The sequence below is a fragment of the Equus quagga genome, chromosome 1 (genome assembly GCF_021613505.1).
Source record: "Equus quagga isolate Etosha38 chromosome 1, UCLA_HA_Equagga_1.0, whole genome shotgun sequence".
NCBI lineage: Eukaryota > Metazoa > Chordata > Mammalia > Perissodactyla > Equidae > Equus > Equus quagga.
This window is the reverse complement of record NC_060267.1, coordinates 794,426-819,922: the sequence shown is the minus strand read 5'-3', so window position 1 is coordinate 819,922 and position 25,497 is coordinate 794,426. Positions and strand designations below refer to the sequence as shown.

The window sequence follows — 25,497 nt, the reverse complement described above, 5'->3', positions numbered from 1 at the left end:
TTGGCGGTGGATGGACATTGGCGGTGGATGGACATTGGCGGTGGATGGACATTGGCGGTGGATGGACGTTGGCGGTGGATGGACGTTGGCGGTGGACGGGCCATATGGGTCATCTGCTACCCACTGGTCCACAGTTCCACCCACTCAGTCAACAGTCCCCCACACGTCCGCCCATTCTCTCTGCCCTCTCACTGCCCCCACCCCTGTGCCTGCCCTTCCTTTCTATAAAACTGTAGTAAGTAGTAAGCATTATGTCCAGGTGCTGGGGACACAAAGCTGAATAAATACAGTCCCACAAGCCCACATTCAGATGTCTCCCGTCCTCATCCAATAACAGCCCACCCCAGGTGACAGCCAACATACTAAGTCAGTCCCAGATCCTCCCAGACCAGGTGCCGCCTGATAATGACGACCCACACACAGACTTTCCTTCTGCACGACCCCACGCAATTACCTGGAGCGACTTCGTTCCTCTCTTAGACTCTTCTAGGCGTCAAGACAGAGGCCCATGTGAAGCAGTTTCAGGGGACGGGCATTTGTACCCCCCACGTGACTCACCTTTCTCCCCAGAGTAATACAGCATTTATAACTGGCTGTTACAAAGTAAACGCTCCTGATGAACCAAATAATGTCTAGCAGGGGCGTGTGACCAGGGCAGGGAGGCACCGAAAACTGCAGTTTTAGAACCTGCCTTTGGAAGAGCGTGGCTCGGGCACGCTCCGCTTCCCACGCTTATTATCTACGTATACAATTAAACATGAAACGTATATATACATCAGGTGCTCCACCAAGAAGCGATGGATTTCTAAAGTGAGCGGTGGGTCCACAGGCTCGGGGGCCGGGAGGGCTCAGGAGTGGGTGCTGCGGGAGGTGCAGAGCCTGGTGCCCATCCTTGAGTAACCGCCCCCTGCTCCCGGCTCCCGTGTCCCTTCCTCACCCTCCAAGCCCGACACACCTGGAGCCACATGAAGTCGGGAGAGGCGGGTGCAAAGCTGGGTGGGGAGTGAGAGGATGCGGACCCGCTCCTTTCTTGGTTTCAAGCCCAAACTCAGAGGGGAGATGGGAGAGGAGAAACTAACATTTAAATTGAACCTCGAGTTTGGGTTATTTCCTGAAACGGGTGTCTTTGTTGATGGGTTGAGAGTCAGGGTCGAGATTTAAGCGACAGAAGGAGCGTCCGGGGAAGTCAGGCCGCCTTCCTAACGTCCCTCCAAGAAGGAAGAACAACGCGCAAGGAAGATTCACAGGAAAGGAATAGTGGAGATAGAAGTACATCCCACGGGCCGCTCGGAGCCTGGCTGGATTCGTTTTGTGATGGATGACGACGTCGGTGCTCACCAGCCGGGAAACACGCGCGGCACAAACTGCACAGCGCGGAGGAGCCCCGGGCGCTGAAACGGGCGCCCGGTCGGGTGCGTAGGGTGGGGCTTTTCCTTTCTTTAAATTATTCGGGTTGCTTGTTAGGAAACAGCTCAACACTGCCAAAATGAAACCTTAGCTTTTTAAATTTGCTTTCATTACACTGTTATTCCCTAAAACGGTGGCCTAAAACCCTGAGTGGAAAGCAAAAGTAAAGAGATGAACTCCTGAAGCGGGAACACTGCGCGGGGATTCCGGGGCCGCCGCCCCTCCGCCGGCGAGTGGTCCGTTCTCTGAGGGGGGCGACCTGGGGCTGGCGTGTGGCTGGGCTCGTGTTTAACCGGATTCACGACTTCGTGACTCTTTTTCTACCCTTAGGAGCACGATGATTGTGACCCACGCGGGAGGACCTGCAGGGCACTGATTTCGATTTCTGGTTCTGGGTCAGGTTGTGTGTGGGACCAGGAACCCCGATTTGGGATCAGAAACGTGGCCGGCCTACAGGAGCGCAGCGACGACACGGCGGCCTAATCATCTTCACCTTGCAAAGATGCGGAAACTTTAATTTCCGCCTCACAGACCTTCTCATTGCACAGCATGCGTTCCTGTACAGCCAGCAGCCAGGACGCAGGGCCCCAGTGGCTCCTCGGCGGCGGCATTTCCAGCAAAGCGGGTCTTTGTGAACGACGGGCCTCTGGAGCCCCTCACAGGCCTGCCCAGCCCTCTCTTACCTCTTCCGTGGTGCTGGGGACGGGCCGCCGGGCGCGGGGAGCCCAGGACGCCTCTGTGACGCCGGTGCCCTGCGGAGGCGGGGGCTGCCCCTGGCTGCTGTTCTGGCCGTAGGTTCCCGCGGTGCTCCTGCTGAAGGCCTCGGTGGTGTTCCCACCCGGGTGCCCCCGGCCGCGCGGAACCGCGTTGAACGTGGTGGGGGTCTGGAGCGGAGCGGTGTTCCTAGTGGTCCGCGCTGGAACTTCTGCTCCCAGGCCAGCTGAGGGAAAGAAACGACAGTTGCCAAAGTTACCCTCATGTTTTATGGATTCTTCACATAAAAGCAATTTTACTTATAAAAAGATGGCTTTTAATAACAGGCATGTGGATAAGCTTCAGTTATACACAAAAATCAACGATACCTGGGGTGGAAATTGCTGATTTGCCCTGTCCAATTCACCCATCCTTTATCCACCGGCCGGTTTTATAGGGCGGAGGGAGGGTTGTGGAAACCGTGCTATCAGAGAAAACCTAGCTCTGGGTAGAGGGTGGAATTAAATTTACTCTGTGAACATCTGGGGAGTCGCTGAATTGGCCTCAGGGGGTCCGTGAATGTCTAACAACTTCGTGCAAAATGCTCAGCATATGTGCATGTGCTTTTCCTCTGTGGGGAGCTTCCCTCCGCTTCTCAAACAGGTCATTAAGCAAGACTCCAGGGTGAGAATCACTGTTAGTGACTGACTTAATCTTCACCGTGAAGACTGACAATTCATTGGAAGGAAATGACATTTCTTTGACCGCAGAGCAAACTGTTTCTAATCTTAATTGCATGAGTCCAAATCATGTATGGTTGTATTTTCTAAGCTCCTTATCTTCTGGAAGAACACTGATTTAAAGTTGATTTAAAACTTATGAGCTGGTAGGATTAATTATAGCTTTGCTTTGCAAGGCTGAATTGGCCATACTTAAAAAAAAAATTGATTTGTGGATTAGGTTCACCCAGCCATAATTTTAAATTGTGCTCTCCATGTCTTGGGGATCTTGCTAATGTGCAAATTCTGATTCAGTAGATTGTCAGAGTCAGGTCAGCACTGCTAACCAGCTCTCAGGTGATGCTGAGGCTGATGGTCTCTGGACCACACTTGGTGTAATGAGACATAGAGAATGGGTATATAATATGGAGCGTTGGAAAGGACGGTCAGTTATGGGCTGGGGTGGGATGTGTAGATGCTTCCATCAGCTCCATAATGCATCACAGTTCTCTGGGATATAAAATCTTGCCCAATCAGGTAACTATCACTTTGAAGAGTTTCAAGACCAGCAGAGGAAAGATTTTATTTTCACTACTCCTTTACCAGTTCATTGAAATGACTATCTATTAACCAGCTACCATGTGCAAGGTGGAGTCCCCACTGTGTTTTTCCTGTCCTGGTCCAACTGACTGAACTCTGTTTTGAATCTCATCATTTCCCTTCCAATTTCAACTCATGAACATATTTCATATGATAATGTATATAAAGAAGAGGGGGATAAAGCACAAAAAAGAGGACCAAAATGGAAAAAGTATTTTTAAAATTTAGGAAGATATAAATATCAGCAGTTCTCTTAAAAGTTAATAAATGATCATGACTATTAAGCATCCTTTCCTTGAGATGTGGATGGTTGTGCCAAGTACCTTGCACGTGGGGTTGCCAGATTTAGCAAATGAAAATACATGATGCCCAGTTAACTTAGAATTTCAAATAAACAACCAATAACTCAGCATATTTAGTATATCCCCAAAATACAAGTATATTGTAGGTTAGAAATACACTAAAAAACTATTTGTCATTTATCTGAAATTCGAATGTAACTGGAGTTGTCATGTGACAGGATGCTGGCCACCCTACCTGGCAGTGTGCTGGCTCTGGCCTTTGCTAGGTTTTGAGCAGCCCCCTGGTTTCTCTTTCTTTTGCTTCTTCTGTGGTTGTGCTTGGGTTAGCCACTCGGAACACAGACCAGGAGGTTTCTTTATGCCTGGGGTGTTTTCTGTGTGACAAACCCAACTGTACTATTAGGGATATTCCTTTACAACAAACTCCAAGAAGTGGTCTTAACTCACAGTCTTAATTGAATTAGGGGCTCGAAATGTTCCTTTAAGCAGACATTTGCCTGCTGTTGGAATGTAAACATTTCTGTATGTGGAGATTAGTATTTTGGTCATTTTGAGCTTCAGCCAATGTGAATCCTCTGAGATGATTACCACCTGTGACAATTCTAGCTCTCAGAGCCTCAAAAAAAAAAAAAAAAGATTTGATGATGGGGTTAGGACAAGGAGAAGCTTCCACACCCAGTGTGTAATTACATGTCTTAGCATAGCGTGCTGTCCTGTGCTCACTCTTCTTCACTGAGGGCAAGTTGGTAAGTTCTCATCCTAAGGACTTTTTTTATTACTCAATTTACATAATTAATTCAATGGATGAAACAGGACTCTCCCCAAATTAGATAAATGATCAAAACACTCTTGAGCATTCTTCTGCAAATAACATAGCTTATTGCCATGGCACGAAGCTGGAATGTCTTATGGAAAAAATTTCAGTCTTCTGTGGTTGTCTTTAATTGACCTTCTAAATGTATTTTTAAAACACCACAAACCAAATACATCCATTATCCGTTTTAGGCGACCACCTTTTTCCCAAAGAAAGAACCTACAGAATATCCGAGGCCGGTACCCCTTCATTCTGTGTCTGTGTTTTCAACGCGCTATTTAAGAAGCAAGAAGAAGCTTTAGTCTGAACATTCCATTTCCAAAGTTCGTGAATTTTAAAGCAGTGGTTTGCAGACTTTGGCTTCAGAATCACCTTTGGAGCTTGTTAGAATGTTGAAGCCTCAGCCCTCCCCTTAAAAACTGTGATCCCGTAGATCTGAGAGGGACCCAGCACCCGCATTTCCAACTTTCCAGGCGATTCTACTGTATCTGTAACTCTGTGGTTTTATGCACACAATACGAGCCGAAGCTGAACTCCAGTCGTCCTTTATGTGGGTCCTGAGGGATTGTAAAGCAGATGAGAAGAAAGAAAACCTACTACAGAAATATATGAGGTGGTCGAAATAAGTTCATCTTTTCATCTCCGGAACTCTCTGTTGAAATGGGTGCTTTGAAATTATACTAAAAGAGTATCTCTTTGGACATTTTGGTATCTATAAATTCTTCTGATGTTCTGTAAAAGTTATATACATTTTACAGTTCGTGAAAGAGCAAGATGTGTTTTGACAAATGCAAGGAAAAGTTCTTACACAATGGAACAATATGTTGAAGCTATTTTTAAAAGGCTTTATTGTACCACTGCTAACACATTGTTTCCACGTTATACTCAATTCCTCTTAGAACACAATTCAAGATAAGGTGGACCATCCTGGGTCCAATATAAAAAGTTTTAGCACTTAAATTGCAAACAGTTCACCTAAGATGATTTGCAATGACTGCACCACATCAAGATCATATTCTGAATACATTTTTTAAGAAAAACATGTATTTTAAGTTTATTACTTAGTCTATGACTGGCTCAAATATAATCAATAATAGAAATGGAATTCTTGTATAATGATAATAAAGACAATACACAATTTGTTAATTTCCCTCCTTTAAATTATACAAAAAACTTTCAAGTGTGTTGAAAACACAATAACTTGAATAGAACTCATTGTGGAGATAGAAAATTTTAACTATATTAGTACTTTCTATTCTGTAGGAAGATGCTAAATTAATGTGCCTTTTAAAAGTGGAAAAATAATCTGGAAAAGAGATAAATGAAACAAAAGATTCTTTAGGAAAAGGATGATTTACATTTATATATGTGAATACACTAAATATATTAAACAAGATTGGGCTAGAATTGAAGTGGAAGGGATGGGAATTATAATAGTGTAAATAATTATTAGAAATGGTAAAGAGAATTATTAACATTTCAGAAAATGTAAATAAAATAAAGCGTACATTAAAAAATGCGTATCTAAAATTTGAGAAAGTGAACAAAGAGGTGAAAGGTCTGTGAAAAGAGACACCAAAGGTGGAGAATTTGCAAATTAGGGGAGATAGAACAAGCAAATCAGAAATCGTAATTAGACTTCAAAAAGGTTTTTTCACAGAATTTAAAAAAGATCCAAGATTAGAAATTGACTAAAATTAATAAATGGAAGTTGATGCCAAGACATGGTGTAATAAAACATCAAAGCATAGCATAGTAAAAAAATTAAAATAAAAAATGAATCAAAGAAATACTTTTCAATGGCCAGTTCTTACTCAGCTACTGAACTATGAGTTGCCCTAGGAAGATGCGCCTGGTTCCTCCCAATGCCCATGTTTTCTTTTAGGAATTCACACACACACACACACACGCGTGTGCACACATATGCACACATGCGCGCGCACACACCGGGAGAAGGATGAGGTGGGGGGGAAGGAAACCATGCTGGATGGATGAGCTTGTAAGCTCATGGCTGCCAGGCTGTGGGCGAGAGATGCTGAGCCAGGGGATCCTTGAAAGGCTCAGGGAAAGTGGAAGTGGGAAGAGCATGAGCAGCTTGGTGTGTCCAGGGCTAGCTTGTTCATTAGGAACAATAGACACAGCACCCAGGGCCCGTGATATTTTAGAGCCCACAAAGTGATTTAATTTCTTTGAAAATTAAAAAAAAAACTTCCAGGGTTAAAGAAAATGTTTTAAATTTTTCCACACATCAGGAAAAAATGAGAATTTTAAGGCCCATGAAAATCCATTAAATTATTTCACTTTTGTTTTTTAAATAGAGGAAGGGGCCTATGAAGATATCAGGGCCCAGGCCTGTGAGAGTCGAATGTGGCCGGGACGTGCCCTGATGAGTTCACTGATGTGTCACAGCTGAAAATAATTTGGGGCTCTGGATGCTGCGCCAGATACTTGTCAGCAATCATATAAATCATACATCAATAATCAGTGATCATATGACTTTCAGTGAGCATGTAAATAAACCATCTATTGCAGAGCCCATGTTGTTATAATGATGCAAGGAGAAAACAAACCATAAAATGGCTGAGACAGCCAATTTGGTAAAAGCAGGGTCTATGTATACAAAAGACACTTTTGTTCTGCTTTTTCCCGTCAAGTCTCTGTATTGACAAGCATTCCTAAAAATCACTAAGGAAAGAGCTTCCACTGAACTCCTTTCTTCCCAGACTACATGGTATACGATTGTTTATCTATTTCAACCTTGTGCATTCTATTCCCTCGCTCAGGTTGCTACAATTAAGCAATTGCTTTAACCAGCGGTTGTATCCAGCCTGCCAGCAATTTGATTTACTTCAGCAGCAAAATCTCTTTTAGTGATTTCACTGGCTCAGCCACATCAGAGACACTTGAAAATTTGTGTGCAAAAATGTGCCTGTCCTCAGGTACACACCAGATCTGAATGAATGAGTCTGTAGCAGATGCTGCCTAAACCCCAGTTGGCTGGCTGACATACACAGTGTTACGCTACATACAACAGGGAACATCTGAGTGGAAAGTAACAGCTTTAGACCATCATCCAGCTGTAGGGAGACTTGGTACCCCCCAGAAAAGGTATCCAAGTGATGGATGGAATTTTGCACCCTTCCTCTGAAAGCCCTAGACCTACACGGATGTGGCCTGTCTGCCAACAGACTTGTGCTGATGTTGAAGCCCGTTTCCAGTTTAGAATATTTTAATTCCCCCTCATAAAGATTAGTTTCCCCATCTCAAAGATTAGATATGCTTGCAAATCAGTAATGTCCTTTGAGTAAATACCTCTGTTTCCCATATAGAAAAGGGGGCCAAGGAAGGAAATGTGTTCCATAGCATGTAGGTCCAAAAACTTCAATAATTGGGCCACTGTCATCTTTGCTGTCTGCTTGTGGAGCCAATACTATTTTCAGTGGGAAAAGATGTGGAAGAGAAAAGCAGCGGCCGTGGTTTCAATAGTGTCATTGCTCAAAGTCGTCCCCAGCTTTCCTGTATTGTCCTCCACGGTTCTGATATTCAACACCTTCTAGAAGCTGAGACATTTTCTGATTTAATCAGCCTTTGTTAAGCACAGGGACCAAGATTACCTTTAAAGAAAGTCAAGACTTCAAAGGTCTGATCTCTGTTCTGAATAAGCTTGAGCTCCAGTAATTTAGTTTTTCTAACTCTTTTCCCTCTGCATCTCCTGTATTGTCGAAAGTTTTGCTCATGGGGAAATGACTTTTTCAATTGAATTTTGAGTGAACTTTCCTGGAAATGGGCAAGTACCCCCAAAAGTGTAGGCCAATATAATTTCCCTTTAGCTCGCAAGGTTTATACTATGCAGGAAGCCCTCTGCTCGTGAGTGTTATGTTTCAAGCGTTTCCAAATTAGGGATTTGGACCTCAGAAAGCATTTTTACTCCAAAATAATAATAATCCTTTCAAAAAAAAGTCAAATATGTGATTATATAAAATTGCAATACTATTGAATAGGACAAAATTTGTTTCTTCCTTATTGCATTATTGATGGCTGCCTGGTGTTAATTTATAGAATGAGATTGAGAAATTATATACAAGAGATTTATAAAAATTCTACTCTTAATTCAGTGGCTCTGAGGATGTGGCTTTACTACTGTAGCTATAACATCAAAATATACGGAGGAAAATTGAGAAATTCTGTCAGTTACCTGTTTTATTGACATATTGCTAAAGGATGACATTTGGATGTTTGCAAATATCTGGATATATGGCACCTGACTGACAAAAGAATATAGGGGGAGAATGAAAGTTTTCAGTTTTTATCCAGATATGTTGCATTTTGGCAAAAAATGCTTTTACTGGCACTCTTATGACTCAAAATTATAGCTATAGGGCTCTAATTTTTAAAAATAGATTTTAAAAGTTTGATTTTTTAAAAAGAATCTGTCTACCAGTGCACTCTCCTTTTGCCCAAAATGAATGCAGTATTATCTTTAAAAGTAAACTTGAAATTCAGTGAAAGTGGTAAAAATCTCAATCTCATCTTTAATTTGGGAATCTGTTATGTACAGGTGATCCTGGTTCTACAGTCTATATGTTCTATTTAATTAGGTCCCATTGAATTCTATTCTATTATTCTATTTATCCTATTAAATGGTTGTTTTAAAGAAATAAGAACCATATGAAAATAAAAAAAGACAGGCCAATTTTGCGGTCTTCTAATGAGAACCACGCAGTATCTATGATTATTTGAGGAGCTCTGACTCTAGTGCAGTTCCTCCTCTGAAAAAACTTCACACTAATTTTTAAATTGAATTTTTATCCACTTCGGAAGCCTCCTCAATTCACCCTGCTGTAGAGGGACTCTGAGCAAAGGAGAGGAAGGGGAAAAAAGGCACCGAGTGGGAATGGAACACAGCCAAACTATAACAACATCCAGTGGGCAAAGGACTGTGTAAAGAAATGTGCAACTGAAAAATTTTCCTTAAAAATGTTTTTAAACAGAGTTGTTTAACGTGACATACCGGCAAGACTATTGGAGGAAGGGATGCTTTTTTCTATTTACACTCTATTATAATTAACTATTTACATATCTGGCTTCCCCATTACCCTAAGCAGCAAGACTCTGTTAGGGATTCTCAGCCTTGGTTGCACATTAGAATCACCTTGGGAGCATTTAGAAAATTCAGTGCATGACTTAAGTGGCCTGGAGGGTGGAGCCTGGGCGTTAGTTTAGTTTCAAAGCTTCCATTGGGATTCCGTGCAAAGCTTGGTCTGAGAATCACGGATGGTCCTTGTAGCACAGCTCTGACACAGAGTAGGTATTACAGAAACACTGCTTAGATCCTCGAATGACATCACGGGTGTTCCCTGGGAAACAAGTGTGAAACATGTAGTCCCTCTTTTGATCTTCACAGGTACACTATCTTTTACTGAAGAATTTCATCAAAAAATTCACATCCTATGCATGAACACCATGCATATTTGTGCTGCTTTAGATTATAGTATTTAGTTATCAACTCTTTAAAAAGCAGCATTTGGGATCATTCATCTGAGTGCAATTTTTCACAATGGATTCTCTAGCAAGTCAGTGAGCTTTCACGCTGTGGGTCAACTCACGTCATTTGTATCTTTAATCAATGGTGAGTTTGAGAGGGAGCAGAAAAATGTGTCTCAGCTTATGACTGTGTTAACGCAAAAGTATGTTATACCTGTGCATATTCAAAGGTATGTTATACCTGTGCATATGCAAAAGTATGTTATACCTGTGCATATGCAAAAGTATGTTATACCTATGCATATTCAAAGCATATTAAATGTAAGATTTTTTTTGTACTACAATTTTGCAAATTTTAACTCTGGTTTTCCTAGAAGTCCATTTTTTCCAGCACGCGTCATGGGGCATGTTTGGGTACGGCACCTTCAGTGGTCAACTGTAAAGTGTCCTATTCCATCCACTTTACCTTTGGAGTGAATGAAGTCCGTTATCGGACACGTTATGTAGGAAGGTCAAAGGAGGCACTTTTTCCATGAATTGTCTTCTATCTTGAATAACTCTCCACTGAATCCGTATCTACTTCTCTAAAGTTCCAATGAAAGAATATTCTTCTAAGGTTTGACTGGGAGTTAGGGGGAACCTCGCTTCTTGTGTATTGTGGTGCAATGGGAGTGTGAACAGCGTTTCTGTGTGTGTAGGACGGGCCTTGCTAGAGCAGGAAGGGGATTGTACAAATTGGCACCATGTGCTGTATGTTCTCTGATAAAGTTGAATTTTCTAATTGACTTTTGTTTTATCTTATTCTCATAGTCTTTTATAAGAACAGGGACTATAATGCTCAATTTCTGTTGTAGAAGAACCCGTTGCATTCATTTGCATAGAATTAAATGCTTAACTTATGAAATGAGTGAGTGACGGAAAACTGTCCGAAGATCAGCGTGGTGGACTCAAATAAGCCTCAAAAATCGACACCTGATGAGAAACATATAAAGGTACAGTGGATGCTGATCCCCAGTTGGGATCATGGATCAAAATTAACTGGGGATCTTTTTAAGAAACATCAAATTTTATGCCCAAATCCAGATTTCTTGAAACAGGATCTTGGAGGTGGTAGTCGGGCAGCAATGATGGGAATGATTCCCTCCCTGTGCTACGTGTTTGTCCGTGGCCAGCTGGGCAGAAGGCTCTGGACCAGCACTCGGGAAACACAGTGTAGTGGAACGTGCCCTGGACAAAGGGCTGAGAAGCTGGGTTCTAACCACACCTCTGCCACTACATTATCTGGCACAAGTCACTTAATCTGGACAGACTGCAGTCTCCTTAATGAAGGGCTTCACTTCTAGATAATTTCTCCAGGGATTTATAAGGTCTGTTTGTATCTGATATATAATGTTCTATTAGTTTTATCTTTCACGACTTCCTTAAGCAAACCTCTAATAGAAGAGTCAATAAGCAATAAAATGACTAAGTAAAATAGAAAACTAAGCTGTATCTACAAATAAAAATTCCAAGTGCAGTTCTGAACTGTGTGGCACACCAGGAATCTGCGCACTTGTGTACGAGGTCTACACGTGTCTATCATCTGGGTCACATCCATCCTGGTCAACAAATCAGAAAACTCTGTGGCTGCACATTGGTTCTTACCATTTCAAAAGTATGTCACCTCCAAAAGGTATCTACCTGTAAACACTAGCATAGAGATTTGCAAAAGCACTGTTTATTATCTTTCTAGTCTTCTCAAGCACGATTTTGATGTTCTCATCGCTCCTCATAATCAGAGAATGGAAATGTCTACATCAGCAAAATTATTAACCTCCTCGTCATTGGCTTTAGTCCTTCCACACATGCGCCATGTTTGCGCCTCAGGCCGTATTTCTACATCTGATAGTACTTAACCAAAGCGCCTTGTGTCCGGCACAAAAGAGAAACTCAAGAAATATTTGTTGAATTAACAAAAGAAGCAAGAAGAGAAGGGAAGGAAGAGTGAGATCCAGAAAGAGAAAAGTTGGGCTTATTATAATGAGAATAATGGAGTTTTCCAAGTCGATGGGTGGCACACACTCCATTTCCATTAGCTTATGAAGCTTCCATAGGAATCTGTTGGGGCATGTGGACTTCCTTTGAATGTGAAAAACAAGACATTTAGCAGAACTTTCAGAACTGACTCTGAAAGGAATAGCTCACCTTTTTTTAAGCAGAGGCTTTCATTGACTGGTTTTCCCTCTTTGTTGACATCTATTTTCATCCAGCTATGGAGGTATTTCCTGCCCCTCCTGACCACTACCTTGAAGCCTTCTTTCTTGAGAAAGAGAGAGGTGTTTTCCACCTGGAGGAAGCCTTCCTTCTCATGGCAGGTCCATCGGGGTGCTTGGGAGCAGTGGGCAAAGACAGCTGGTTGGGAAGGGCCACCTGTGGAGTTGGAGATGCCCAGGCACCTTGCAGATCTAACATGAAGGAGCTTCCCATCCTCGGTCCACATCCACTGCTGGTTCTGGCTGGTCCCATTGCAGAAGCCCACAGCAACTATCTTATTTTCGAAAAGGCACTGCTGTTTCTGGACGTGGGCAATCTGAAAGCTCTCTGGAAGAGGGAAAGCTCGTGAAGCACCATGTGGTGAGTTGCAAGGTCCCCAGAAAACAAAACAGCCCACCCACAAATCAGCCAAGGAAAATACGAGGTTTACTCATTTTTTGCCATTGCTGTCATTTCAAGTGAATATTTCAGACCCAGCACAGATGATTTAACATCCCATGGCTGACAATGTAAAAATGCCCAAAGGTCACACATAAAAGTTCCCTTTTTCTTACTTTCACATGGTTTAGGGGGGAAAACACATCCCCATTGAAATAATGAAGGTTGAAAAAGAAATGAAACCATCCAAAAAATATGGTGTGATATTTTAGCCTCATTAGTTAAATAGGCTGAAGTTATGAAAAACCCAGTTTTGACTTTATTTTTCCCATCTTACCTCTGTCCCCCACTAGAAAAAGCACCCCTTTCCTCGCTCAAGTTACTATTGCAACAAGTATTTGTATACAAATGGAATAGTTTGAATAAAAATTTAAAAACTGGATATATTTATCCAAAAATAAAACTCATTTTCCCACCCTTCTAAGCCCTCCCTCCTAGCTAGCTAATAGCAACCAATCAGAATATTGATTATCACAAACTAAATTTCTTTTAGTCCTGGAGAGAAATATTTCTCTATTTTGTGACAATATCTACAGTTTTCTCTCAAATATTAATAGATTAAAAAACCAGCATTTCTCGAGGTAAGAATATTAAACATCCAGTTGCTAAACATCAGCGTTAAAAAGTGAGATTTCAGGTTCTGAAACTATTTTCTGAGTTTTACTTAATTTGCCCAGCTCTCCCATGAAAATATTCAGACTTTCCCTCCAAATAATGACTCCCAAATAAAACACACCCCAGTTCTTCACCCCTGTAATTTTATTTCTTGTATTTTCTTTCTTTAAGACAAAAGAAAACAAAACTATAACGTGGTTGGGGAACAGCCTGGAGCATGTCACAGACTGCTCAGATAACAGCACATAATAATAAAAATGTCCCCTTGGCCCTCCGCTCTGCTGTCAAGATGCCATTTCAGGAGCTGCCGGGCATCTGGGGGCCCGAGTGCGGGCAGAGCTGGCTCCTGGCGCTCCCCCTGCTCGTCGTCTTTGACTAAACTGCCATGGAGACCTGGCTCCGTCTCCGCCTTCTTCCAGACTCTTTCCCAAGGGCAGGGCTCCTCCACTGGGGACGGGAGAAAGACAGGGCACTGAGGCCCCCACTCACCTGAGACCCTGAAGAGCAGGCAGGTGAGAATCGCCACACAAAATCCAGCCTCCATTTTCCACTTAACAACTGTTCTTGCTTCGCTTGGGGGAAAAAAAAATTTTCCCAGATAAGAGAAGTAAAGGGGAGGAAGGAAACCCTTCATGGTGGGGAGTTGGTGACGAGCGCTTCCTCCTATTCAATTGTGGGGGGAGGTTTACACCACTGTCCTTTTGTCTGTTTCCTTAGAAAGAAGGGATCCTGATTCCCTCTCTTGTTTTATGAAGGAAAAATCCCAGCCTCCAGGAGCAGGACAAAGCTCACAACTTTTGTCCTACCATTCCTTTGGCACATGACTGCTTCTGAACCTCAAGAGGGAAGAAAGGAATCGTGATCTTCGGGAACTGAGGGTTTCTACAGAGTTACCTCCCTTCAGGTGACATGATTCTGCTGAATACACACAGACCGTGTAACTCATGAGGGTCTATGGCAAGTCACACAGACGTGCACGTTGGTGTGACGATACGCCAGGAGTCTGCGGGGAAACCACAGGATGATGGTGCTTCTAGGTCATTATCTCGGAGTGACAATATTATGTTTTCAGATAGTCATCTCCACTGGGGAGAGGCAGAGACTAAAATTAAACCCTTCACCTTATCTACTTCAGGCTTCCCCCAAAAGATAACGGCCTCTCTCCAAATAGGAGAAAAAGTAGATGCTTTACTCAATATTTAGTATTAAGAGTTTATTGGCAGTATGAAACAAAGTCAACACAGCTGCAATAAAAACTCCTATTTGAGCAGAGCGTCTAGTGTTGCTGAGTGTAGTTTTTTAAACTTTATTTTGTCTCTTGAGGATTTAAACCTTTCAGAAATTTAAGGATATGCATGGCAGCATCCTTTTGCAGAACCTTTCAAAATGGGACAGGTTCCATCATTCCCAAAGGCACGTGCCTTTGGTTGGGAGAGAGATTCCCAGTAGACAGCATATTCAAAAATTCCTTCTTAGTAAAAGAGACAAGTATTTAAAATTCTTGATACATCGTAGTTGCTACAAATTTGTTTTTCCCTTTTAAAGTGAAATAACTCACAATGTAGGAACACAGTGGACAGATTCTGGGGCAGAAGCCGCCTTGATGCCCAAGAATAGAGAGTAAGTACATAGACACCCAGTGACAATCATTGTGCTCTTGATTGATTGATAGGAGGTACTGATCAATACACTTGCAATAGGGCATGTTATCAAGACACATTTCCATATAAAATAGTTACAGCTTTTGATTTTTTTTTTCAAAAACAAGGACTTATTTGTTAAAAATCTGCCATCAATCGCTTGCAACTTTAGCGGCAAGATTCTGGTAACTGAGAACGGTGACAGCACTTGAGCCAGGCATTTCACCAGCTGACGTGCATCACGGGCAGACCTGCAAACACGAAAGCGTCTAGACACACAGGAATCCTCTCTCCAGCAGCTCTTCCAGGCGTCACTGGATGACACGTGTCACTGAGCATTTCATACTCACATTCCGTGTGGCAGGTGTCAAGACACAAAACAAGTCCTCCCTGGCTGCGTGAGAAGCCTGTCCTACCCCCTCAGCTGGGGGCCTTCATCGCAGTGCCGGGATGCTTACAGACGTGTTCACGTGCACGAGGCTGCCGTCGCTAACAGGCGGCCGTCTTCCACAGTCCACACCACAGCGTGGCTTCGGGGCTTCTCCTTCCTTCCATTCCAGGAAGCTCCTTCTAGAAGCCTCGAGTGCATGCTGACTACTCCCCCCTGGAGATCGGGGGTCTGGTGAGTCTGCAGAGAATCACTGGACGGTTTCTGCCGCAAGTCGGCTCTCGTACAGACACAGAGCGTGGTGCACGAACTCGTACTGCTCGCTGGTTTGGACCATGCCACCCCTGCAGGAAGAGACCACACAAGAACGTCTTACTGCTGACATCCTGCAAGCAAAGCGGCACAGCGACCACAGCCAGGCTAGGCTGTCATGCCGAGACACACAGCAGCGGGCCTGGGGATTCTTACCTCCGTCCAAATGACCCGGCTGGTGGGTGGATGCACTGCCGGATGCAAGGGCTTAACACGGTGCTGGTGCACACTAGCATTTGCTCAGGTTCACCTGCATGCCTTCCTGGGGGGCCGCACAGCCGATGGTGAAGTACCTGGACTTTGGGGCCAGCCAGGCTTTGTGAGTTCAAACCCCTCCCCGGCCGTTTGTGAGCTGTGTGATCATGGGCAAACCCCCTGGTGTCCTCCACTGTTCAAGTCGGGTAACGACAGAACCTACTTCACAGGGTTGTCGTGAGGTCAAATGAATTCACGTGTCTGGAGGGTTCGTACGACTTCTCAGGTGCCTTATCATGCATCTTATGTTAAAGTGGCTTGTGCAACTGGATTAAAATCGATGGAAGTAGGTTTACCAAAAAAACCCTCAACTGTGAAATGTCACTCTTTCTACAAGGAAAAAGCTCACCACCCGGGAGCGGTCTGTGTCACTGCGCTGCAGGGAAACAGACTTGCCCTTGGCCACACAATAGCGGGTGGGCCCTCAAATGAGCTGGAAAAAGGGAATCGGCTCTGGTTTTCCCCTTGTTCTCGTCATTATCATCACAGTTACTCAGCACACCTTTTGTTACTGGGTTAGTACAAGGCAGCTGCCGTCGTGAGAAACGTGATGCTCTTCGTTACCCTTCCAGAGATAAAATGGCTGTGTCACATTTTGCTCTTTACAGTAATGGTTCTTTTACTGGGCAAAGCCTCTAGATACTAGTCCAAATGTTATTTATTTTTCCTGCTCATTGAATAACAGCATCACTGTCAGTAATTGTTGGAAGTCCTATAAAATCTCCATAACTCTGCAATCATACAACTAATTTTGAAATTGTTTTAGCCAGCCTTCCTAGTGGCTGTTGTTACTATTCAAAATAATTATTTTTAGACCATGTAAGCACTTCGACTTAAAAACAAGACGTATTGCCTCATTGTGACACAATTTCTGGTTAGCGGTAATAACTAAAACTGGGCTTGTATCTATATTTGTCAATCTCTATAAACATAAGCTTGCAAGATATTAAAGCAGTAAGACTTCATCCTCTTAAACTAAACCAAGCAGTCAATGGGATGCCAAAATGATGTGTTTGGCAAGAAATAAAGTGGTAAATACGAAGTTTTTGGTGACAGCAACTAATTGGCAGAAATTTTTCACTGTTTTTTTTTCCCCCAGAACTGTACATTTTGTTGCTCTGAAGGCGACTGTCTGGCCAACGTGTTCCTTGGTCACAAGATGACAACAGAAACGGCCAGCTGAGGGTGTGGCAACTCTTCCTCTTCTTAGCTGGACGATGACATCTGGACACACCTAAAATACAGCAGGTGTCCAGAAGATGCTGGCCTTGACCGTGAACTTGGGAGATACAGCAGCCGTAAATATTAGGGCAGCTCCAAGGAGCTGGGAGGCACCTCCCTTCCTCTGGCATTCATGCAGCTCAAGGGACCGTCCGATCCCCTTGGGCTGCAGACGGCGTGTGGAGCCTTGTCTGTGCTCCATCCGTGGGCTCTGCTCCGTGACCTTCCTCTCACCCTTTCCCTCACTTTGAGGCAAGATTTTCTCCCTCTTGTCTCTTCTGGTGAGCTCTGGTATTTGTAGGTCCAACTGGTGAGCAAATGGAGATACAGTCTGGGTTTTAAGAACCATTTTACCCCAAACGGCTGAGCAGTGAATTTTAATGTGTGGAGTGTCTTTACCGTGACATTCTATTAACTAAGTCAAGGTTGTTTGAGCCGGTAAAGGTGGGGAAGAGGGGGAAAGAGACTCACTGGCTGTAGGCTAGCAAAATTCTTGCAGGTCTGAAGGCTCAAGAAAGGTATATGGAAAGTCATGTTACTTTCCATTTAATTTTGGAAAATAAAAATAGAGAATTGTCATCAGAAGGGTCCTCAGAGATCTTCCACTCCAATCACCAGCACGACGTGGTCTTTCTAGAAGGGAGCAGCCAAAGGACAATGGTCATCTAGCCTCTGCCGGAACGCTCGTGGGTGAGGTGCCTAAGAGGCAGCCTTCCCCGGGGTCGGCAGAAACGCCTCTAAGGCATCAAAATGAACCTGCCCCTCTCCAACTGTCACCCCACTGGTCAAACTGAAATGACCCAAAAAAGTCTTACGGCTCCTCTTGTAGTCACACAATAGCTCTGTAAATCCTGGAAAACAACCATCAAAGTCCCATGATCTTTTCTTCTCTAGACTAAACATCCTGTGGCCACTCCACATTTCTGGGCAGCCTGGTTCCCCTGTCACTCACCAGTCTAGTCTCCCTCTTTTCTAGGTCATTTGATCACCTATGACCTTCTCAGAGTGTTGTGTCTACTCCCGAGGAGATCTGCTCGTTGGGAATGTTTCTCCTGTGAGCTGCACGTTGCGTGCCAACAAGGCTGCATTTGTAGCTGCGTCAGTGGTAAGATCCCACAGTGACTACGCAGTGCCTGCTGCTCAGCAAGCCTTTTAGGATATTGAGTGAAGGTTTAGGTTAATGAAAAAGTCCATAGGATTTTTTTGAATGTGAAAATTACAACTCTCTCCCATCCTGTACTTATGCCAATGAATTTTTGAAACTAAATGCAGGACTTTCTATTTATTCCTATTAATTTCAACTTGTTGATTTCAGCACAAAGTTCTTATTTACCGAAATCACTATTCCTGTTGTTTAGCATATTAGCCTTCCATGCCTCACTTCCAACTTTGGGTGTTCCAGATTTTTAGCAAGCATACGTTCTCTCTGTTTATCTGCCACTTATAAAGGGGTAGAGAAAGACAGGGCCAAGGGAGGGTCTTTGTTATAAGTAGTTTGATGTCATGTTACATACGGTCTAATCTTGTTCCAGAATCGTTTCCAACCAGGTTGTAGGGCCTTTAGGGCAAGCGTGAGGTCACAGTCTCCTCGAATTTGCAACAGTGAAAAGCACCCACTAGTCCTGAGTGAATACCTGTCAACAGGTTACCCAGGCCAGGCTATTTCCATTCCTGGGCAAACAGATAAACTCCAGGCTAGACGTGGTAACAAGGCACCCCACAATGCATTCACTGGAGGCCGGAACCCATCACCATGAAATTCAGGAACCATCACCATCATCTTTGAAAATAGTTAATAATCTCCAGTTGCATATATTGATATAGAATACTCTGTTGACCTTTGTAAGAACTTAAAACCCAGCGTTACCCTGCAGATTTTACTCTGGTATGGGACAAATACAGTCTTTTTACAGGCTGGCCACAGTAAAAAATACCCAAGAAGCAAATATAGTCCTATATACAAAATACATTATGGAATCAATGAGCAATGCCACACTAATTATGGCACCCTCAGGAGAGCCCTGTGCTCCAGGAGAGCTCCGACTCGGTCCCCAGGTACCTTTCAGATCAGACAGGGCACCATGGACTTGCTGAAGTTAGGATGTGGTCTCTGACATAGATCTGCTAACCCGGCTGGGTTTGCAAGGTGGAAGCAGGGATGCTCGTTTATGACTTTAAAGGGCATCACCCTGCTCCCTGTTAGAGAGCAGGCGCCAAAATCATCCTTGACCTCCAACAGGTCAGAGTTTAAACTCAACCAAGGTTAACATTTTAAAAGATTTCCATAGATGTCAAGATGATGCTTCCGTGGAGAAGGCCTGTGGAGCCCACACAGCCGGACCATCACCCCTCGGGCAGCCCGACATCACCACCATCACTCGTCCATCACGTAGGAGGAGCATCATCTCTCCCTGGAGAATCCTCATCTTTTCCAGCATGGATAACACACACTCAGCGACTGCTGAGCAGGAGTTAGTCTATCAAAGAGAAGGCTCATCTAGGGACAGGGCAGGGAGCCCAGCTCCTGTGAGATGGTCCATGGGCTTGGAAAGGTCTGGAACGCCAAGGGGTCAGGTTCATTATCAGCAGGGACCAATGTGTCAAGAGGTAAAAAGACACCCTTCGCTGTTGTCTCCACCACGCAATGGCTACCTTCTCCACCTCTTACCTAATCTCTGCACTGCTCGGTTTTCTCATCGGCAAAATGCTGAGCTAATAAAATAACAGCATCTGCCTCATAGCACTGTCGTGAGAAAGACATGGGACAGTCCACTGAAAACGCTCAGCACACAGCCGAGCACGTGTGGGTACCATGTTGTTAGCTATTTCATTGTTACTCTTACTCTTTGGTCTCTCTGGTCAACAGCACTGTTCAGAAAGCTCTAGGATGGGGCCTCTGAGGTTCTGGAGAACTGAGAGCAGTGCTGGCAGAGGACACAATGTCGCCAGGTTGAGTCAGCGTCGATGGAAAGATCCAGGTATGTCTCCAGATATTAGCAGCCTGGAAGTCCGCAGTGGTGGAGGCGGGTGATGCCATGGAAAGGAGTGGGCTCGGAGCTGACAGATCCAAGCTTGAACTCCTGCTTTTGAACTTGCTAGCTCTACGACTTTGGACAAATCCTTTACTCCTTCCCAGCTGGGGTTCCCTCAATTGTAAAATGACGTTAATGATGGGGCCGGTCCAGTGGCGTAGTGGTTAAGTTTGCAAGCTCTACTTCAGCAGCCTGGGGTTCGCAGGTTCAGATCCCGGGCATGGACCTACATGCCACTCATCAAGCCATGCTGTGGAGGCGTTCCACATACAGAATAGAGGAGGGCAGGCACCGATGTTAGCTCAGGGCCAATCTTCCTCAGCCAAAAAAAAAAAAAAAAGATAAACCTCATCAAATAGTGAAGATTAAATGAGTCGAGCTCTTCCCAACTCCCCAGGAGCCTGGGTTCTCTGTGGTGCCTGTGGGGCTGAGGCTGCCTGGACAAGGAGGGTGGCCTTTGGGAAAAGCTCCTGGTCCCAGTTTTGACCAGGGTGGTCTTGCTTTCTGGTTTTTTAAATTATCATTTTGTATTGGTTTTCCATCTTGGTGTTCTGTGGGAGGTTTTGTCTCCTCATTGTTTTGTTTCCCATTGTTTACAAAGAAATTTGAAACCCACTGGCCTGGCAAACAGCGTGGACGGAGTCTGGTTTCGAGTTTTCCGAGGTTGAAAGGAGATAATGCGTGAAACGTTCAGCACAGTGGCTGTTATTAGTGGCAATCAATGAGCGCTCCACATTCCGTTCCCGCTCTTTGGATGCTGAGTTAATGCCGTGCCGAGGGTGACCGTGCATCTGGTTTGTGGGGTGGTCCCGGTTCATGCCTCTTGTCCTGGCGTCATTCTTAATAGGGCAACCCTTCACTCTCACAAGTGCCTTGGTTTGGATGACAAGTTATTTGTTCACCCTAACGAGGCCCTGTTCCAGGTTGTGGAAGAAAGTCCTTTCTTTGATTACAAAAGTGGTGTTGGCTGTGTGGCTCTGATTTCTTTGTGGCCACAGACTGTGGATAGTACATTTAGCCAGGCCAGAGAAAATTCAGATAAACGGCCCTTCCAGAAATGTCAGATGTCTCACATCACACTGGCCCCGCCCAACACAAAAATCAGTGTCGGCTCGTCTCCATGCCGGGAGGCACGTAGCTATGTCAGCTGGGGGTGAACTCAGGTCAGAAGGAAAAAAGGTAGTTTTTCCCTTTGCTACTGGGCGAGTGTGTCGAAAAATCTCCTCCAGAGGCCCAGGAGAGAGATCTGGGTTTTAACATGTTAAAACTGTGACCTTTTGTGACTATTAACTCACACGTACAGAGCAACAGGCTTTCCTGCCGCACCGCCCAGCTGGCATCCGGTCTCATCAGGGGACGAGGAATTCTGCAGCCGTGACTCACAATGGGCTAACAATGGGCCTAGCGCCTTGGCTTTTTATTATGTTGGAATCTGGAATCTTTTCGGTAAAGTTTGGTTCAGTAAATTTAGAACAAAAGGTGTAGACGTTAACGTACCCCGAGGGTGCAGCCCCGAGCAGGGCCTTGAGTCCAGCAGGGTCAGCTGTGCTGTTGCTGCTGGGGTGCCCCCGACCAAGCTTTTCCCCATGGCTTTATCCGACGTCACCTCACAGAGGGAAAACACGACATAAACGTTGTGGCTGATTCTGACCAGGTATTCTGAACACAAAAACTTTCTCTGCAGAGTATCTGTGAGGCATAAAAGCCAGCACAGGTCAAATGAAAACTCAATGATAATCTAATGCTCTAGTTTATCTTGAGTTCCATTTTTTCCTGAAAATTACCAATTCTCTTCTGGACACTCAGGTTAACACTCAGTTATCTCCAAGCTGAGAAGAAGGAAAAGGCTGCCCTGGCAACCACCCAGGAGCTTCAGTCGGCATCGTCTGTTGTACAAGAGGACCTCTGCTTGTGGTCTCAGGAACTGTGACGTGGGTAAATCCAGACCAACCTCCAGGGCTTGCTCTTTGAGTGTCTTTAAAATAAGTAAACCAAAATGCCCAATTCCTGAGCTTCAAATGGGATCTTTGAAATTCATTAATTAAAGGGATCTCGGCCACTCGTCAGGAATGCAGGGGATGCGGCTAAACGTAAGGCTAGGGCTGATAAAAATTCTGCCAACTGGGGACATTTTAGCTTTGGAGTTATTTTAACCAAGCTTTGGAAACAAAGAATATTTTGGGGACACATATCATCTTAGGACACTGATGGCATATGTATTCCTCCTCTTGAGTTGTCACAGTTAAAAAAAGAAAAAACCGTCCAACCGAAGTGATTAATCACGGCGTCTAAACAATGATGTGACGTACACTGGAAGCTTCTATCCTGTCTGCATGTCGTTCCAGCTTCAGGCCTCCACGGCAAGGACGCCCAGGGCAACCGCGGATTTCACCACCGACTCTCTGAGAGGAGGATCCGACAGATTGTTTCCTGTTTCTGGGGAAGAAAAAAAAGAAAAAGAAAAGAAAAGAAAAGAAAAAGGCCTTGGGGCTGCATCTTATTTTATGTGTTTCATTTCTCCAGTTCTTTTCTCACATTATTGCAGTGTCCAGAGGTGCTAACGTGGAGCAAAAGAAAGATGAGGCGGAGAGAGCTGCCCGAGGTCAGCCTGCGATGGAACGAGTTCGAGTCTCTGCCTAGACGTCTCTGACGGTCACGTCTTGCTCCTCAGTTGCCCTCCTGTACGTCGATGTGCATGGGAGCGTTCTCTGAGTTTCCTGGGCCACCTTGTTACCACGGATTATTATTATCACTTTTTAAAGGGACAGGTGCTTCTCTCCCACTCGATGTGTGAATGACCTCTGTCACCATCTCACTGTGAAATCTTGGTGTCCAGAATCCTCAGTGAATCTCTTGTAGCAGAGGCTACACACAGTGAAAGCGGACGGGTTTAGCTTCAATAGAAACTAGAATTTTTAATTAGGTGGTCTAGTCACAACGATTTAGTGATGTTTAAGATTAGAATACTTAAACAAGGTATGGAAGGGCTCTCTAAGTAATAAAGCATGATCACACTGTGTCCAGTTTAGCACTAATGTTATGGTTCCTGCTTTTCATCATAGTTTTTGAAAATTGTTGACCTCTGTATGCATGGTAACTTTCCATTAACAGGAAAATGTGATTGAGCAAAATATCCCTTTTCACAGCCACGCTGACCCCTAGAAAGTTCACTGCTCTTCTCGTGTTCAGATATTAATAATAAATAATCTGAACCGAAACCATCAGAGATAACAATTTTCCCTGGTTTATATAGCAACTAGTTCAGGGTCAATGTCAAAGGCGGGATTGGAACGTGGACTTCCTGTCTCTTAATCTGTGCTTAACCCATTTAGGGCTCCCACCCTAGAAAACAATAGTCTTTTGGGAACCAGACAAATCCAGAATTTAGCCAATCTAATTAGAGCAAAATTGGAAGTCCAGTTCAGCGTGTTAAAAAAAAAAAAACAGCCAAAATGTGTTATGTGACCTTGGATGCATCGTTCCCTCCGTCAGGTCTCGGATTCCCCTGAAGGATGAGAGATTCGCACCGTATTCTTACGGCCATATTTTTTTACTATCCTTCCCCTAGTAGGCGTTCCGCAAATGTTATGACCGTCTATAATTGCCATTCCATTGTTCTCTACGGAAACAAAGGTTCAAAGACTCAAAGACTGCAAGAGTGAAAGGGGTTTAGAGCCATGGATCACTTGCCAGTCCCTGAATCCAGAATGGAAAAGGCATCTGACTGGAGGGGTCCTCAAATCCACCTGCTCTCCCAGCATTGTCAGTAGAGCAAACAAACACACGTACACAGGTACCACTAATTTTCAAATGTACGGAAGTGCTGTTGGAGTCACAGAATGAAAATTATAAGCATTACGGGATTTGAAATACAACTATTAGGTTGAGGTCTATGAAACATTTTACTCTTAAAAAAGGGGTCCCCACATCAGAAGAGGCTGGGGACCACTGGTACACTCTGCCTCTCCTTTTACGTGTGTAGACAGAGCGACAAGTGGTCACACAGAAAATTAGGGGCAGAGCCAGGATTCGCACCAGCAGCCTGACACCCAGCCCAGGGTCTCTGGCACCTCGTTCTCTCATGGCTGGCTGCTTACCTGTCCCACCAGCCAGCGCTCGGCTCCAACCACCTGCCACCCACTTCATCGTTTAATTAAAAACAAACGCCATGATGCCATTGACACACTTTTAAATAAAACACCTGTGCATGCCTGGTGCTGAATTTGAACTCCTATTCGGAAAAAAATCCTATTTTAGTTCAAAATTTGCTCAAAAGTATTATTAAGAGGAGGCTCACAGACTCATGAATCCACAGTGGGAACCGTAGCATCTATTAATAGAAGTTGCCCTAAAGCCAATAAAAATAATGTCTTGCCAGAGAATGAAGAATCCATCAAATGGCTTTGTCATTGTTGTTACACTGGAAACATCCATTCAGCATAACACGCGCGTCCCTAAAGAAGACAGTTTGACTTTATCGCTAACATGCAGATTTGTGATGTGAGTACAAATTGCCTGTTTGGTCATACTGAGTAACAATGGTCAGGTGTTCTAATTTTTTGGGGGGTGGGATCAGGTTTTTGATCCTGCTCAGCGCTCAAACTCTTGACTTAACAGTCATGGAACAAGCCCATTTCAAGCATCCAAACCACTGCCTTTCTTTTTATTTGCTGTTCGCCGTGCCCAGGCCTTTCCGGAGGAGACAGATACGAGTGTGTCTGTGTGTGTGGGGGGGGTGTAGACTATAAGAAAGATGTGCGGCGTGCAGTGGATCCGGCGTGGGCAGAGCCGTGGTTGAAGAGCATGAAGGACAGGAGCCTCGTGCGCTCGTGCCCTCGAGGCGTTGCGCTGGCTCTGCCCTCCGTAGACGCAGCGAGGCGTTTCCCCTGAGTCAGCCTCCTCCGTTCCTTCCCCCTTTCTCGTGGTCCCCACCCAGGCTCGAAATCCCACACCGTCTGCAGTCTTCTCTCCACCACAAACTCCTTGAAAGGACAGTTCATCCTTACTATTTTCCATCTTCTCTCCCTCGCGTTTGGACGGTCTTGGAGGAACGTTTCGTGTCATCGAATGAACGTGGAGCCCTTAAAGGACGCTGGACGGGTTCTAGACTCAGGGGCTTTTCAGATCCTTTAATGTTTCAACACTTACTGTGAATAGCCTAGTGGAGAGGGGTTCGAAGGAATATAGTATGTCGCTTTTGCTCAGACTTAGTTAAGAACCTATTTTTTGCCTGAATACGGTCTAAGAGTCTGGCACTAGCTGCCCCTCGCAGCTGAGAGATGCCGTCTGGAAACTCCTGCAGAGGAACCCACCCTTCTACACCC

At 44.5% G+C, this 25,497-nt stretch overlaps 2 protein-coding genes across 3 annotated transcripts in view; both read right to left on the bottom strand.

The window, feature by feature from the left end:
• PTPRB (protein tyrosine phosphatase receptor type B) overlaps positions 1 to 13,894 on the bottom strand; it is a 106,030-nt gene extending 92,136 nt beyond the window's left edge. For both annotated transcript variants that reach the window (XR_006887682.1, XM_046655117.1), the window contains exons 1-3: positions 13,815 to 13,894; positions 12,204 to 12,599; positions 2,091 to 2,347 (exon numbers count right to left, since the gene is read on the bottom strand). Coding sequence is in view for 1 of the 2 variants with exons in the window: in XM_046655117.1 (XP_046511073.1) it covers positions 2,091 to 2,347; positions 12,204 to 12,599; positions 13,815 to 13,869 (708 nt within the window). In the remaining variant the exon portion in view is untranslated. The remainder of the gene's footprint in view (positions 1 to 2,090; positions 2,348 to 12,203; positions 12,600 to 13,814) is intronic.
• A 681-nt stretch (positions 13,895 to 14,575) lies between these two features.
• The window catches only part of PTPRR (protein tyrosine phosphatase receptor type R), a 132,039-nt gene continuing 121,117 nt past the window's right edge, over positions 14,576 to 25,497 (bottom strand). The window contains exon 13 of the mRNA XM_046654081.1: positions 14,576 to 15,697. Within this exon, the coding sequence (XP_046510037.1) occupies positions 15,604 to 15,697 (94 nt within the window). The 3' untranslated portion in view covers positions 14,576 to 15,603. The remainder of the gene's footprint in view (positions 15,698 to 25,497) is intronic.